The sequence below is a fragment of the Microtus oregoni genome, unplaced genomic scaffold, assembly GCF_018167655.1.
Source record: "Microtus oregoni isolate MIOR12 unplaced genomic scaffold, Mior012 000019F_ref0000042, whole genome shotgun sequence".
Classification (NCBI taxonomy): Eukaryota; Metazoa; Chordata; class Mammalia; order Rodentia; family Cricetidae; genus Microtus; species Microtus oregoni.
Window position 1 is genome coordinate 3,601,483 of NW_024543078.1, and position 14,224 is coordinate 3,615,706.

General features: G+C 56.9%; 1 protein-coding gene across 2 annotated transcripts; it reads right to left on the reverse strand.

Annotated features, from left to right (window-relative positions):
• Positions 1 to 6,519: 6,519 nt before the first annotated feature.
• Positions 6,520 to 13,684, reverse strand: Mex3d (mex-3 RNA binding family member D). 2 transcript variants are annotated; one of them, XM_041668740.1, is made up of 3 exons: positions 12,606 to 13,684; positions 7,349 to 8,725; positions 6,520 to 7,226 (listed from the first exon to the last, which is right to left on the reverse strand). In XM_041668740.1, the coding sequence occupies exons 1-3, from the start codon at positions 13,420 to 13,422 to the stop codon at positions 7,168 to 7,170; spliced, it is 2,253 nt and encodes a 750-aa protein (XP_041524674.1). In that variant the 5' UTR covers positions 13,423 to 13,684; the 3' UTR covers positions 6,520 to 7,167. The 2 variants fall into 2 exon arrangements, with proteins under 2 accessions (XP_041524674.1, XP_041524675.1); XM_041668741.1 differs by having other exon boundaries at positions 6,520 to 8,725.
• Between the last annotated feature and the right edge of the window lie 540 nt (positions 13,685 to 14,224).

The window sequence follows — 14,224 nt, forward strand, 5'->3', positions numbered from 1 at the left end:
TGTGTATGCCCAGGATTCCCAAGGGAACAACCCAGACCGGTGTCCCTTAGCTCAGGGGCGAGAGACTCTGTATTAATTATTAAAAACAAAATAATACTGGGCCAGCAGGAAGCCTCAGAGGGTGACAAGTGTTCCCTCCAAGGTTGAGAATATGAAGTCACTCTCCCTGCCACACGGTAGGAGGCGAGACTCGGCTCCCACGAGTTGCCCTCTGACCTCCATGCACCATGGCATAGGCTCCCCCTCACCCTCTGACCACATTAGACCCCAAAGCCAGCGAGCTGTTTCCCGGGTGGCCCCAACCATTCCCTTGTCACCTCACTCAGTATGGGGTTTCCACATAGACAGCACCCACAGACCATGGGGTGCAGAGGCATCACTTGGGGGGGGTCATGGCACCCCCGGAGATCCTGTGTGGCTGAGAGATCACTTGGCACAGAGTGGAGGACCAGAGTTCTTCCTGCTCAGCACCCCATAGGTCCCAGGGTAACCTGAAATAGTGTTTATGGTGCCCAACCCAGTTAGCTCAAAAATCAAATCCATGGGTCAAGAACACCCCTTCTGTGTGAATGATGGACTGGGGACTGTGGGAGCAGACCTGCACATCGATGAAGTGCCCGGGGGGCATGGTGAGATGGCTCAGAGGACCCAGGTTCAAGTCCCAGCACCCACACAGCTAGCTCACAACTGTAAATCCAGTTCCTGCTGGAGGAGCTGATGCCTCTTTTGGCCTCTGCGGGTACTGCATGCAGGTTGCACACGGAATACATGTGTGGAAAGCACGCATACATGTAAAATCAAAGTAAGTTTATAAAACTGTGAATGGCCAAGGCAAGCTGAGTCTTTGCTGTGGGAGGTTTAAAAACTGACAGTTTTGCCGGGTGTGACGCACACCTTTAATCCCAGCACGCAGGAGGCAGAGGCAGGCGGATCTCTGTCAGCCTGGTCTACAATCTGAGTTCCAGGACATCTAGGGATACACAGAGAAACCCTATCTACACACACACACACACACACACACACACACACACACACACACACACACACACAGTTTTACAGACATCTAGTGGCTGTGGGGGACAGAGGGTGGATTTGATGCCTCTGTTTTCCCCTCTGTAAATAGAGGTTGATGATTCCCAGAATCCCTCCGGTAAGGAAGGACATCCTGTGTCCCCACACACAGTTGGGGTGGGACCAAGGCTTTCTTTGTGCCTGCTAGGCAAGTGCCCTCCTGCTGAGGACGGTGCCCCGGGGTGCAGGAGGGGAAGAGCAACTTTCTCCCATCAAGTCGAACGGTTCTGGGAACCTGCCAGCTGCCCCCAGAGCCGTCAAGACGGACCATGTTTTACGTGTTTGTTTTTTAGATCAATTAGCAGAAGCTGGTCTGCAGAAGCTGGTCTGGAATTGCCAGAATAAGAGCGGCACTCATCACATCACCATCGCCCTCGGTCTGGAATCCAGCACACAGAACCACAGCATTCCTACTGAAAACTACGACTGAAATCGAACGTAGCGGCACACACCTCTTTTGTTTTGCTTCTTTTTTTTTTATTTTTTATTTATTTATTTATTTATTTTTGGTTTTTCGAGACAGGGTTTCTCTGTGGCTTTGGAGCCTGTCCTGGAACTAGCTCTTGTAGACCAGGCTGGTCTCGAACTCACAGAGATCCGCCTGCCTCTGCCTCCCGAGTGCTGGGATTAAAGGTGTGCGCCACCATCGCCCGGCTTAATTAAAGTTTTAAAACCCCATTCCGGCTACCACTGTCAGAGTCTGAAGCAAGAGAACCCCTGGGGACCTGGCTGCTTGGTGGGACCAGCGCGGCGACGCCGCCACCTCGCGGCAGGTTCTGGAAGTGCAATCAGTGGTTGCGGACAGGGTGTTATGTGCGGCTCTAGCCACACAGGGGCGACAGAAGACAGCCGCATGGTCCAGGGACAGGGTTTCTCTGTGTAGCCCTGGCTGTCCTAAAACTTGCACTTACACTAGGCTGGCCCCTGGGCAGTGAGCGTTTAAACACAGAATTCATAAATAAGTTGTTGTGTGTAACTGCACGCGCGGGAGCCCGTGGGGCGGTCACAAATCGGTGGTGTCCTGGGGACTGAACTCAGGTTGCCTGGCTGAGCCACCTCACAGGCCAGGAGAAATATTTGTCTTTCTCCACCATTCATCGTGAAATTAGTATACTGAGCGAGTAAAAGGCTTCCCCCACTACATTTGAGCCCTAGTGGACGCAGCAGCCTTAGTGGGTTTAAGGATATTGCATGACATTAGGGAACTTCCACCAGGAAACGATATTACTAGATCAAATTTCAAATATATCTAGAGATGAAGAAGAAATGAAAATAGCCAGGCAGTGGTGGCGCACGCCTGTAATCCCAGCACTCAGGGGGCAGAGGCAGGAGGATCTCTGTGAGTTGGAGGCTAGCCTGGTCTACAGAGCAAGTTCCAGGACAACCAGGGCTACACTGAGGAACCCCCGTCCCAAAGGAAAGAAAGAAAACAATAAAGAAGAAATAAAGGACTTGTTGTTGGCAGAGATTTGGTGGGAGGAAGAGAAATTCAAATATTCTCATCCCCAATGTCCCCATGTCACAAGACTGGGTCTCATGGAACCCAAGTCATCCTGCCAACTCATTATGTAGCCCAGGCTAGACCTGAACTCCTGATCCTCCACCTCCCAAGTGTCTGGGTGCCGAGACTGGCTGGATCCTGTAACTGACCAGGGTGGTTTACCGGCTTTATTACACCTTAGTCACTGAGAGCAATTCGAGACAGGGTTTCCCTGTGTAACAGTCCTAGCTGTCCTGGAACTAGCTCTTGTAGCCCAGGCTGGCTTTGAACTCACAGAGATCTGCCTGCCTCTGCCTCCCGAATGCTGGGATTAAAGGCGTGTGCCACCACTGCCCGGCCCACTGAGAACAATTCCATGTGGGGGCTCCTGTTCCCTTGTGGTCAAGGATGCTCCCGTGCAGTGTGTCCTCGCCTCTGTTAGGTGACATGTCCTTGGGTCCTACGACTGGGTACTTTTCTGAAGTCGTTACTAAGTGTTTTAAGTTATTAGTTTTGCTTATTTGTGTGTGTGTGTGGGGGGGTGACACCTGTGGAACAGAGGATAAATCTGTAGGAGCAGTAACCTCCTCATCTGTGGGTCCTGGGTATCCAACGCCAGTCCTTGGATTTGGCATCGAGTGTCCTAACCCACCGAGTCTTTCCCTGGCTCGTTTGTTTTTAGGGTGTCACTGTGTCACCCCGATTCACCTGGGATGCACAGAGAGTCACTTGCTTCCCAAGTGTTGGGGGTTAAGATTTATTTATTTTTTTAATGTGTGTGGTTTTGTTTACATGAATGCCCAGTGCCCACTGAGATCAGAACAGGGTGTCGGATGCCCTGGAACTATAATTACAGACGGTGCTGGGGGATTGAACCCTGGTCCTCCACAAGAGCGGCCAGGGCTCTAACTACTGGGCTGTCTCCCCAGATGACCCGTGTGTGCAGCGTCAGAGGAGGAACACTCAGGAGGCCGGGGACCTTAGGGAGAGCCCGGCTGCCACACAGCTCAAACCCACATGAAGCTTGATGCAGGAGCACAATCTCAGAATCCGACATTGGGACAGCAGTGGAGACAGGAGACTTCCTGAGAGCAGCAAACAAGACCTGACGGTGAAGACGGCAGCTGATCTCCGCAAGCACACAGTGGTTTTCCTGCACTCATACACAGAAAGGCTTTGTGGAAACTTGAGAGGGGGGGCTGGAGAGATGGCTCAGAGGTTAGGAGCACCGGCTACTCTTCCAGAGGTCCTGAGTTCAATTTCCAGCAACCACATGGTGGCTCACAACCATCTGAAATGAGGTCTGGTGCCCTCTTCTGGCCTGCAGGTATACATAATAAGTAAATAAATACTAAAAAAAAAAGAAACGAATGAGCCGGGTGGTGGTGGCTCAAGCCTTTAAGCCCAGCACTTGGGAGGCAGAGGCAGATGGATCTCTGTGAGTTCAAGGCCAGCCTGGTCTACAAGAGCTAGTTCCAGGACAGGCTCTAAAAATACAGCAAAACCCTGTCTCAAAAAAACAAAATAAATAAATAATAAAATGAATAAAAAAAGAAAGCAAACAAATATAACAGACTAAGGTGCTGGTTCAGCAGGTGAGTGACCTCTGAACTCCGCAGGAGTGCCATGGCACAACCACTATGAGCCACACATGCGTGTGCATAAAATAAGTCAGTCTTGGGCTGGAGAGATGGCTCAGTGGTTAAGAGCATTGCCTGCTCTTCCAAAGGTCCTGAGTTCAATTCCCGGCAACCACATGGTGGCTCACAACCATCTGGAATGAGGTCTGGTGCCCTCTTCTGGCCTGCAGACTTACACACAGACAGAATATTGTATGCATAATAAATAAATAAATATTAAAAAAATAAGTCAGTCTTTAAATTTAAGTGAAAAGAAGGTGGGTCTAATGGTAGATCCACCCAACACCCAAACTCCGTAAGTGGTGTGCCACGGGTCGTCAGCTGCCCTTGTGTCCTCTCCTGTTTCTTACCCTAGGCCTCTTGCAGGTCACTTTCCAAACGGTGGCGATTCTTGGCTACCTGCTCTCCCTCCCCATGCACCCCCTCTGCAGTTTAACCAGGTCCTGTGCCCCTGGGTGACCCTGCAGCTGCAGCCACGCTCCCCGCTGCCCCCTCATGTCCTTTGGTGTTTTCTGGGCTGTGGGGACAGAGAGCCTCAGGGGAGTCACTGAAACACCAGGGAAGAACAGACTGATTCTGCTATCTCAAAGGCCACGGTCTGTGTCCTTGGGCACATCCAGTGTCACCTGACTCTCACTGTCGGCTCCTAATGCTCCAGTCTCAGCCTCCTGAGTGCTGGGATGATGGGCCTGCACCGGCCAGCCTGGGCAAGCACTCTACCTAGGCACAGCTCCAACCCACATCCAGCCTCAGCCTCCTGGGTGGCGAGGGGCACAAGAGACGCCAATCTCCCCGGCCCAGGATCTGGGACCCTGAGCCAAGATGGCCTCTAGGTTCTTTCTTTTAATTTTTGAGACGGGGTTTCTCTGTGTGGCCCTGGCTGTTCTAGAACTGGCTCTGTAGACCAGGCTGGCCCCAAACTCAGAGATTTGTTTGCCTCAGCCTCCCAAGTACTCTTAGGAGGCTGAGACCGGAGGATTACGAGCCAACAGTGAGAGTCGGAAAGTCTGAAGCCATAGGTATGGGGGATGAGCCCAAGGACACTCAGACCTGAGACCTCGCCATGCCCACCCAGGGAACCCCAGGTTCTTCACTGCTTCTGGGAAGCACCTCTAGGAAATAGGGTCCTAGTGGAAGGTTTTGGGATTTATCTTTGTGTGTGGCAGAGCCAAGGATAGCCTTCATTCAAACACCTCAGTCTCCTGGCTCCCAGGGTAGGATGCCTGGGTGGGGCGGGGCGGTGGTGTCAGGTGCAGTGTCTTGGCGTGCCACGCTTCCCTGCGGGCCCTGCCTCTGGCTGAGTATCAGTTACTAAAAATTGGAATACAGCCAGGAAGAAGGCAGAAGTTGGGGCACTTTGGGGTCCCGAAGCTGGGAACAATTGGGGAGAGGGCATGTTTGACTTGATCAGGTGCAGGCAACTCTGCAGGCTGTGCAGTGTGTTCCGGTTCCCACCATGCTGGAATGGGTTGTGTGAAGAGCTGTCTTTTGTTTGTTTGTTTGTTTTCCGAGACAGGGCTTCTCTGTTGCTTTGGAGCCTGTCCTGGAACTAGCTCTTGTAGACCAGGCTGGTCTCGAACTCACAGAGATCTCTCTGCCTCCCGAGTGCTGGGATTAAAGGCGTGCGCCACCACCGCCCTGCTAGAAGCACCTGTCTTTAAGCCATTTCTGCTCCAGTTAGGGACCCCATAAACTCATTGGCTCACCCAGCTGCACTCTGGTGCTGTCCTCACTTGTCACAAGCTCCCTATCCCGGGTTATCAGAAGTGTGTTGTCTCCCCCGCCCACTTCCCATGGCCCCTCTCTGGCCCTTGCCTGGTGTCAGAATTGCATGACACCCACTCCACACATCACGCATGCCACAACTCTCTGGTCACTCCCTGCATCCTGCTGGGCTGACCTGGTGGGCAGGGCAGTTCCAGAGGTGGACAGTGGGTCCCCCCTTTCCTCATTAGGCAGGTAGCCCCCAGGGGCAGCTTGCCTTCATAAAGGGACCTGTTGTAATGCAACAAAGAACCAGGTATGCACCAGTACTCCTTTCAGCCAGAACCAGTGTTTTGTTGTATTGGTTTTCTGAGACATTTCTTTGTGTAGCCCTGACTGTCCTGGAATGGCTCTGTGTGCCAGACTGGCCTTGAACTCGAGATCTGCCTGCCTCAGCTCTGGATGCTGGGATTAAAGGTGGCACCACCGCCTGGTGGTCCACTCCTTTTCTTCACTCCAGACTGTCAGGATTTCACAGCTGGGGGGCAAAGGAGCCAAGCACAGATCGACACCCCATCCTCAGGGTCTCCGTCTCCCACACCACGTGAACGCCAGCGCTTACATATAGGAAAACAACTTTATTAAGAAGGCTGTCAAGTCCAAAAATAAAACTCTTGATACAATTTTTTAAACCCTTAAATCAGTTCAGCAAATATATAATCGGTGATTTAGCTGTCAAAGATTAAAGGTTCGTTGCTTTATTTAAAATAAAATATATTTTAGTTCTTAAAATTTATTCCATAAAGTACGTATATCTAATATAAATTCCCTACATATACACAGGAAGTATGAAGTAAAAATAACAATAAAAAAAAACTTTAAAAACTTTTTTAAAAAACAATAACAAAAAACCGCAACACTGAGTCTTAATTTAAAAAACAAAAAAAAAACACAATAAAACAAAAGTTACAAATTTGTTGATGGGACACCCCTTGATACCCTCCCCTTACCCTCCTCTGGCCACCCCGTGGCTGATGTACAAAACGGTATATATTTGCCCCAAAAAAAGGGAGTGTGTGTCGGGGGGAAAAAGCCACCTGCCTTTTTCTGGAAGTTTCTACAAGAATCCACACTGTTAAATCCAGTGAGAGTTGTAAATATCGTGTTATTTTTTTTTGTTTTAAGATCACCCCGGAAACAAGGAGGGATGTCTTAATTAAAAAGTGCAAACAGGATTCTCCGGCTGTTTTGTCACCGGCTCACTCAATACTGTCACTGGTCAAGAACGGAGGCGCTGCTGCTGGGCCGCAAGCCGATGGCCTCGGCGGCGACTGCTGCTGGAGTTAAAGCTGTTTGTGACACGCATGGTCCCCTCTCCCTCCCTACTTCTCCCCCCTCCCGCTCGGGGAAGCCAGGGCCCCCCGTCGAGTAGGGGTGCACTAGGAAAAGATATGAATGGCTTGGGTGGCCGGCGTGCGGCAGGCGGGGCACTCGGGCTCACTCTTCCCGCAGATGCGGACAGCACAATCCATGCAGAAGAGGTTGTGGCCGCAGGGGACCAAGGCGGCCATGGCCTCGCCTTCTGCGCACACCACACATTCGCGAGCCAAGGCTGCGGCGGGTGGACCCGGGGCTGCTGCGGACGCAGAGGAGTTGGCCGCTGTGGTAGATGGCTTGTGGTTGCCCTCTGAGGCTCCGGCGTCCAGGGTGGAGGACACCGGGGCGGGGCTGGGCAGAGAGGGGGCCGTGGAGAAGGTGGTGCTGCCTGAGAAGGGCGGCAGCGCGCTCTGCGGGGGTCGCCACGGCACAGCACCTACTGGATCCGGGACGCCTCGACGTGCCAGTGGCAGCTCCAGGCTGAGTCCTCCGGGGTCGGGCAGCGTGGGCGAGTGGCGCGGTGTGGTGGTGGCCCCGCTGCTGCGCCGTGCACCTGTGTTGGGTTGCGCGGGTGCCCCGTTAACCGCGGGGCAGCTGCTGAAGGCTGGCAGGGGCGCAGCTCGCTCGAAGGGTGCCCAAATGGTAGCTGTGGCAGGCACAGTCAGGTCCAGCGCCAGGAAGTCAAAACCAAAGTCACAATCTTCAGGGGTGGCTGTCCCCGTGGGGGCTCCGGGCCCATCCCCACCAAACGTGAAGCCCCCATTGCCCGAGCCTCCATAGGGGCTGCTGGGACTCGGGTCCGGTAGGGGCGGCCCTCCACGGTTACCCACGTAGAAGGGCTCGGGGGTGCTGGTTGCGCCCAGGGCACTGTCCCCACGCAGGCTGCTGGTGGCGGCGGGGGGCCTCCGTCCCGGGTGAGGTGCCTTGGCCCAGAGGCTGGCTGCAGCTCCCAGAAGGTCCAGACACACGTCGGTACCATTGGCATGGAAGTCACTGTCGGGCCCCGCGTCCGTGAAGGCACCGGTGCGCAGCGTGATGTGTGCCTCGATCTCCTCCCGAGCTCGGTCCACGTTCTCGGGCATCCCGGTCACTGCAAACACTGGCTCCTTGTCGCGACCAGGGGTCACGATGTACGTGTGCGTCCTTTGCTGGATCCGTTTAATGGTGGCACCCTTGGGCCCCACCACCAGCCCCACCACGCGGTAGGGCACTCGCACCTGGATGGTGGTCTGGCCGGGCAGGTTGGGGGGACCTGGGGTGGCCCCCGACAGCCCGCCTGCCTTGCTGCGCGTGGCTCGGATGAGCGAGAAGTGCTCAGCGGCTGACAGGATCTCCCGCTTGGCCATCTCCACATCCTCCTTGCGCCCCGTCACGATGAAGACCGGCTCCTCCCCGCGCACTGGCGTCTTGATGTAGGTGTTGGTCTTGGCGCGCAAGGCCTTGATCTTGCATCCTAGGAAGATGGACACACGTGACCCAGGACTGCCCATCGTATAGACACTACACAGACCTCCTACACTGAGCCTCATTTCCATCTCTGGGCACAGAGGATAGGCCAGAAGAGCAAGCACCGCAGCAAGGTTAGAGCTGAGTCGGCTACCATGCCTGAAGGCTGGAACCCCAATCACCAAGACCAATACGGTGGAAGAAGAGAACCAACTCCCACCACTTCGCCTTTGACTGCCACACTGTCTTGAATCTGCTCCCCAGGAATGAAGGAAGGAAGGAAACCGAGTGTAGCCTCCTCAGAATCCACACCAGCTGTGGCCTGACTGTGTCCCTCCCCGCCTTAGTGGAAAAGCAATAATCAGGATAACAGGACTCAGAAGTAATGTCAGGAGCCTACCGCCATCCTCACTGGGCTAATCGCAATGCGGTGGCACACTTCTGAGAGGCTGAGGCAGGAGGACTGCCAGGAGTTCGAGGCCAGCTCAGGTTGCCTGGCGACACTCAGTCCCATCTCTGGCATTGTTAAAGTGGAGGAGGGCAGGAGTTCACGGCGGGGCTCTACAGTGAGTCCGAGGCCAGCCTGAGCTAACCTGAGAACCATCAGATCCAGACCCTCTAACGCCAGTGTGGGGGCGGGGGCTGAGGTGCAGAGGATGGGAGTGTCCCAGGCCACCGGGAACACCAGAGTCTCAGTCCAATGGCAGACTCCTGAGCCTTAACTCTGGGACATTCCAGAAGGTCCAGGTCTTTGTTTGTTTGGGGTTTTGTTTTTTTGTTTTTTCGAGACAGGGTTTCTCTGTAGCTTTGGAGCCTGTCCTGGAACTAGCTCTTGTAGACCAGGCTGGCCTCGAACTCACAGAGTACTGGGATTAAAGGCGTGGGCCATCACAGCCTGGCTGAAGGTCCAGGTCTTTGTCTCTGGTTGTAGACTGGGGACTCCCCTGGGGGCAGCGCACCTGGGAGCTAGAGCAGGAACACCGTGGGTGGCGCTCCTCAGGGGGCGTCAGGCGGCAGCAGTGGGCCCAGCAAACCCTGGCAAGTGTGCACCATGGCCACCAGAATGGGGTCTCAGCTATGGAAGTCACACCTCTCTCACAAGTGTGGCCAGAGTTTTCTGCCATTTCCAGTGCCAGGGGTTGAGGGCCTCTTTTCCCTATTTGGCTAACATATCTTCTTCCATGGGACCCCCAAAGTGCCTCAGGCTTGCCCCTGATCTGGCTGCCATGGCTTCAATTCTTATACACTGGAAGGCAGGAAGGGACTGGGTGTGGTGGTGGAACCCCACTACCTAGGGTCTTCTGTCCCCGACTTCAGGTGTTTGAACACCAGGGGCTTACGGGACAACAGCCTGGCTCATACATTGTTCTATATAAAGAGCTGAGATTCAGCTGAGGGAGACGGTGGCAGCTAGGGACAGACATGTGAACCTAGAAGGGGAGGCAGGAAATGAGGAAAGGACCCCCCACACATACACACACACACACACACACACACACACACACACACACACTCCAGTCGGCAGCTACTCCTTGGCTGTGCCCACATGCCTTGGCCCAGATGGTAGCCTTAGGTACCAAGAGGGTACAAGGAGCACACACCAGTCTGAGGCTGAGGAAGGTCTGCCCCAAGATGGAGGTCAGCCTGAACTACAAACACACAAACAGCTGGGACTGCAGTAACAAACACTGGCCTGGGTCCTGGTTCAGGGGACTCCCCCCAACCCCATGAGTGACTGGGGGCGTGGCCCCAAATACCCTCCAACCCATTCTACATCTGAAAAGACTGAGGCTATGAACAGCATGGTGCCAAGGGACACCTTGGGTCCCTGTTGCTCTGGTCAGGTGTGGGGACAAGTACGGGAACATCTTTTGTGCCCAGGGGGAGAGCGTGCACCTGACCCAGCCCCGCGGAGAGCACTGTGGGTGGGCATGGGGACACCATGGAACAGGAACCGGGCAGGGGACGGCGATTGGTGACCTGTTAACTCAAGCTAAGCACACCTGGGAAGTGGAATCTCAACCGACAACCACAGTGATCAGATTGGTCTGTGGGTGTGATCTGTGGGCATTTCCATGAATGATTGATGGGGAGGACCCGGCCCACGGTGGGTGGAGCCACCCCTAGGGTGGTGGTCCTGGATACAACAAGAAAGCAGGCTGAGAGAGCCCTGGGGGCATCTCCGTGGTCACTGCCCCAGGCCCTGCCTGCCTTCCCTTCCTGGAAGATCAAAGCAAACCTTTCTCTCTCAGGCTGCTGTTGGTCAATGTTTTATCACAGCAAGGAGGATGGGGCGCTGGTCAGAAGTGGGGCTGGCATCGCCTTCCACATTCAGGCATTCAGGGTGCCTTCCCGGGGTCTGAGTCCATTTACTCAGTACACACTTGTGTACCACACACTAGTGTCAGGGGGAGGGGCACCCCAGCAGGCAGTGAACTCAGGGCCACTAATGACATCCCAAAATCTGGGTCTCAATTACATGTAGGGACTGAGCACAAAGGCCCTGGATTTGATCCCCTAGCTCAGCTGTGTAAGGAGGACCCACCTCCAGGAAGAGGCAGTAGTCAGGTCTGGGACAAAAGACTACAAGCCTTGGCTTCCACACAAGTCTACAGACACTGGACGAATGTGGGAAGCTGGTCTCGGTACGGTCAGGCAGACGCACCAGGAGGAAGACTATGTGGGAAGACAGCGCGGGGTGGCAGAGGCTGCCTTTGCCACTTCTAGCCATGAGCACCCAGGCCCAGCACATCCATTCTCAGCAGGCACAGAAAGGACGGAGAGGATGAGCAAAAGGGCAGGAAGACACTGGCTCTGCCCCACCCACCTGTAACTAGGGACCGAGGTCGTGAGGTGCCCCCACCTGCTGGAGGGGAACAGCTGACCTTGCAATTCAAACCACACACATCCCCATGGGCTACAGAGGGTCCAGGGATGCCTGAGCCCCACCCTAAAGTTCTTACAACCAGGTGGACCCCCCCTGTCAGTCGGGGGTGCCGGGCGCAGCCTACTGTGGGTGTGTGAAGGGCCAGGAACTGCCCACCACCCTCCTGCCCGCCCCAGTAGCTCAAGGGCCAATGAGCAAAGGCTGGCCTGATGTCACCATGCGAATCTCAGCCTGGCTTTGGAACAAAGAGAACAATGGGGAGGACAACAGAGACACTCCCCAGCTCCCCAGTGCTGCAGCAGGGACCCCTATATCCTGGGTAGCTAGGATTCCTACACCCTAGGCCTACTGGGGGTCAGTATGTCAAGATGGGCTCCAAGGGGCTACACCCCACTGGAGCACTGCAGCCAGGAGGTCCTATAAATCCCAGTTTCTCAAGCTCAGGGGACGGCCTAGGGTTAGAGTTCTTTTCTCAGGCTAGAGCACTCTAGTCTGAACCCCTAGGGAGATGAGGGGTGCACCTTCTAAGCTATTACACATCCCTCCTCACCCTCCAGGCACCTTCCCTGGGCTACCAAATCTGAACTGGCCCCGCCCCACGTCTATGGTGCTGGTGGGGGGTGGAGCACCCACCGCCCAGCCCTGGCTGCCACTTCTGGGGGGCCTGTGTCTGTGTTTTAGAGTGTCCCCAGCTATGGCACATCGACTGTGATTGCCCCCAGGAACCCAGACAATGGCGGCGGCAGTGTCCACAGCTTGGGCTGTGCCCAACTTCTGCAGCAGCCGGCGGCTTTGAACAAAGGCGCCAAGGAATCTACCGAGGCCCACCCAGAAGCCACGCGGGGCGTGTCCCGGGGTCTCCTGGTCACATCCACTCAGGATTAGAATGAGTAGGAGCTGTTCCTTCCCCCCCTCCCCGTCAAACACACCCCCCTGGCATCTATCAACGAGGATAAGCAGTAACCCTGCAACTCCCTCCCCTCCGACGGCAGCCACTCACCCTGACGACCCACGATCTCCGCGACATGCTCCGAGCTGGGCACAGGCACACACTCGGTCATGTTCACGCTCTTCTTGCGACTGCCGATCACGTTCAACTGCTCAGCCAGCAGCGTCGAGGGACCCAGGGCGCCCGGGTGTGGCGCGAAGCTGGCGAACACGTCTGGGGGAGATGGCCGGGGGCTCACGTCGGGGTCCAGAAGAGGTAGCCCGCCAGGGGCTACCGAAGAAGCCACGGCCATCGTGGGTGCCAGGGCCACCGAGTGTCCCACAGTCACTGAGGGTGCTACGGTCACCGAGGGTGTCAATGCCATCGAAGGTGCCACGGTCACCGAGGGTGCCACAGCCATGCAGGGCGCACAGGTCACAGAGGATCCAACGGCCATCGAGGGTGCACTGGTCACCGACGGTGCCAGGGCCATCGAGGGTGCACCAGTCACCGAGGGTGCCAGGACCATCGAGTGTGCACCGGTCATCGAGGGTCCCACGCCCATCGAGGGCTCACCAGTCACCGGGGACGCCACGGCCGTCTCGAGCTCGTCGGGGGGTGCGGGCCCATCCTCCCCGCGCTCCGCCGCCCCGTCCGCGCGTCGCGTCGCCGTCCCCTCCTCATCTCCAGGGCGCGCACCCCCCAGCCCGAGCGCGGACAGCTGGTCCAGCGCCAGGCGCAGCGCAGCGGCCGCGTCGTCGGGCTCGGGTGGCGGCCGGGGCCCGGCATCCTCGGCTCCCGCGAGTGCAGGGTGTGGATGCCCAGGGTCGCCGGCGGTGGTCCCGGTTCCCGCCCCGCCCGCGTCGGGCTGCCCACTGGAGCCCGGCATGGCTTTAGCGCTCGGGCCCGCGCCGCCGCCGCCGCCCGCGCCGCCCTCCGCGTCTGCGAGCTCGGCCGCCGGCCGCCGGCATCCAGCGGCGGGGCGGGGACGGCGGCGCGGGGATGCTGCGGGGACGCGGGGCTGCGGGGCGGTGGCGCTGTGGCGGGGCTGACGGCGGCTCCTGGGCGGCCGAGGCGGCGGCGGCGGCGGCGGCTGCGGGGGCGCGGCGGCGGCGGTGGCACGGGACGCTCGTGCCTCCCTCCCTCCGCCCTCCCGCCGCCCCGCCCCGGCCCCGCCCCGCGACGTCACCGAGGGCCAACAATGGGCACCGCCGCTGCGCATGCGCGGGCCGGGCTGGAGGTCACGTGTTCGACCTCCTCCCCACCCCCCAGCGCGCTCGCACGTGCGGGTGGCGCCGCAGGTGGATCGCCGGAGCCGGGAGGACTCAGAGCTTCGTCTTTGCGTCCCGAGGTGTCTGGGGAGGGTGGTGTGCACCGGGGGCCCTCCCCATCACCCCTGGCTTCCCAACCCCATCACTCCTGGCCTCGCCATCCTCCTCCCAGTGCGCGCCAGGGCACCCTTGGCACCTCTGTCCGGGATCACGTCGCAGTCACCGTTTCCCCCTGCCCATCCCACTCTAAGATACAGATGGAGTCTCCTCTGCACGCAAAGTGTGGCGTTCCTCTCCCGTGTCTAGCTTCCCAAGTCGGTCCCCGCCCTTCGAAATCAGAGAATTCCTCCCGCTGTGCCTGGGGACTCTAGGGACCCTCCGGCAGTGAGCACCTCGCGGACACAAGGTGTTTTCTCTCTC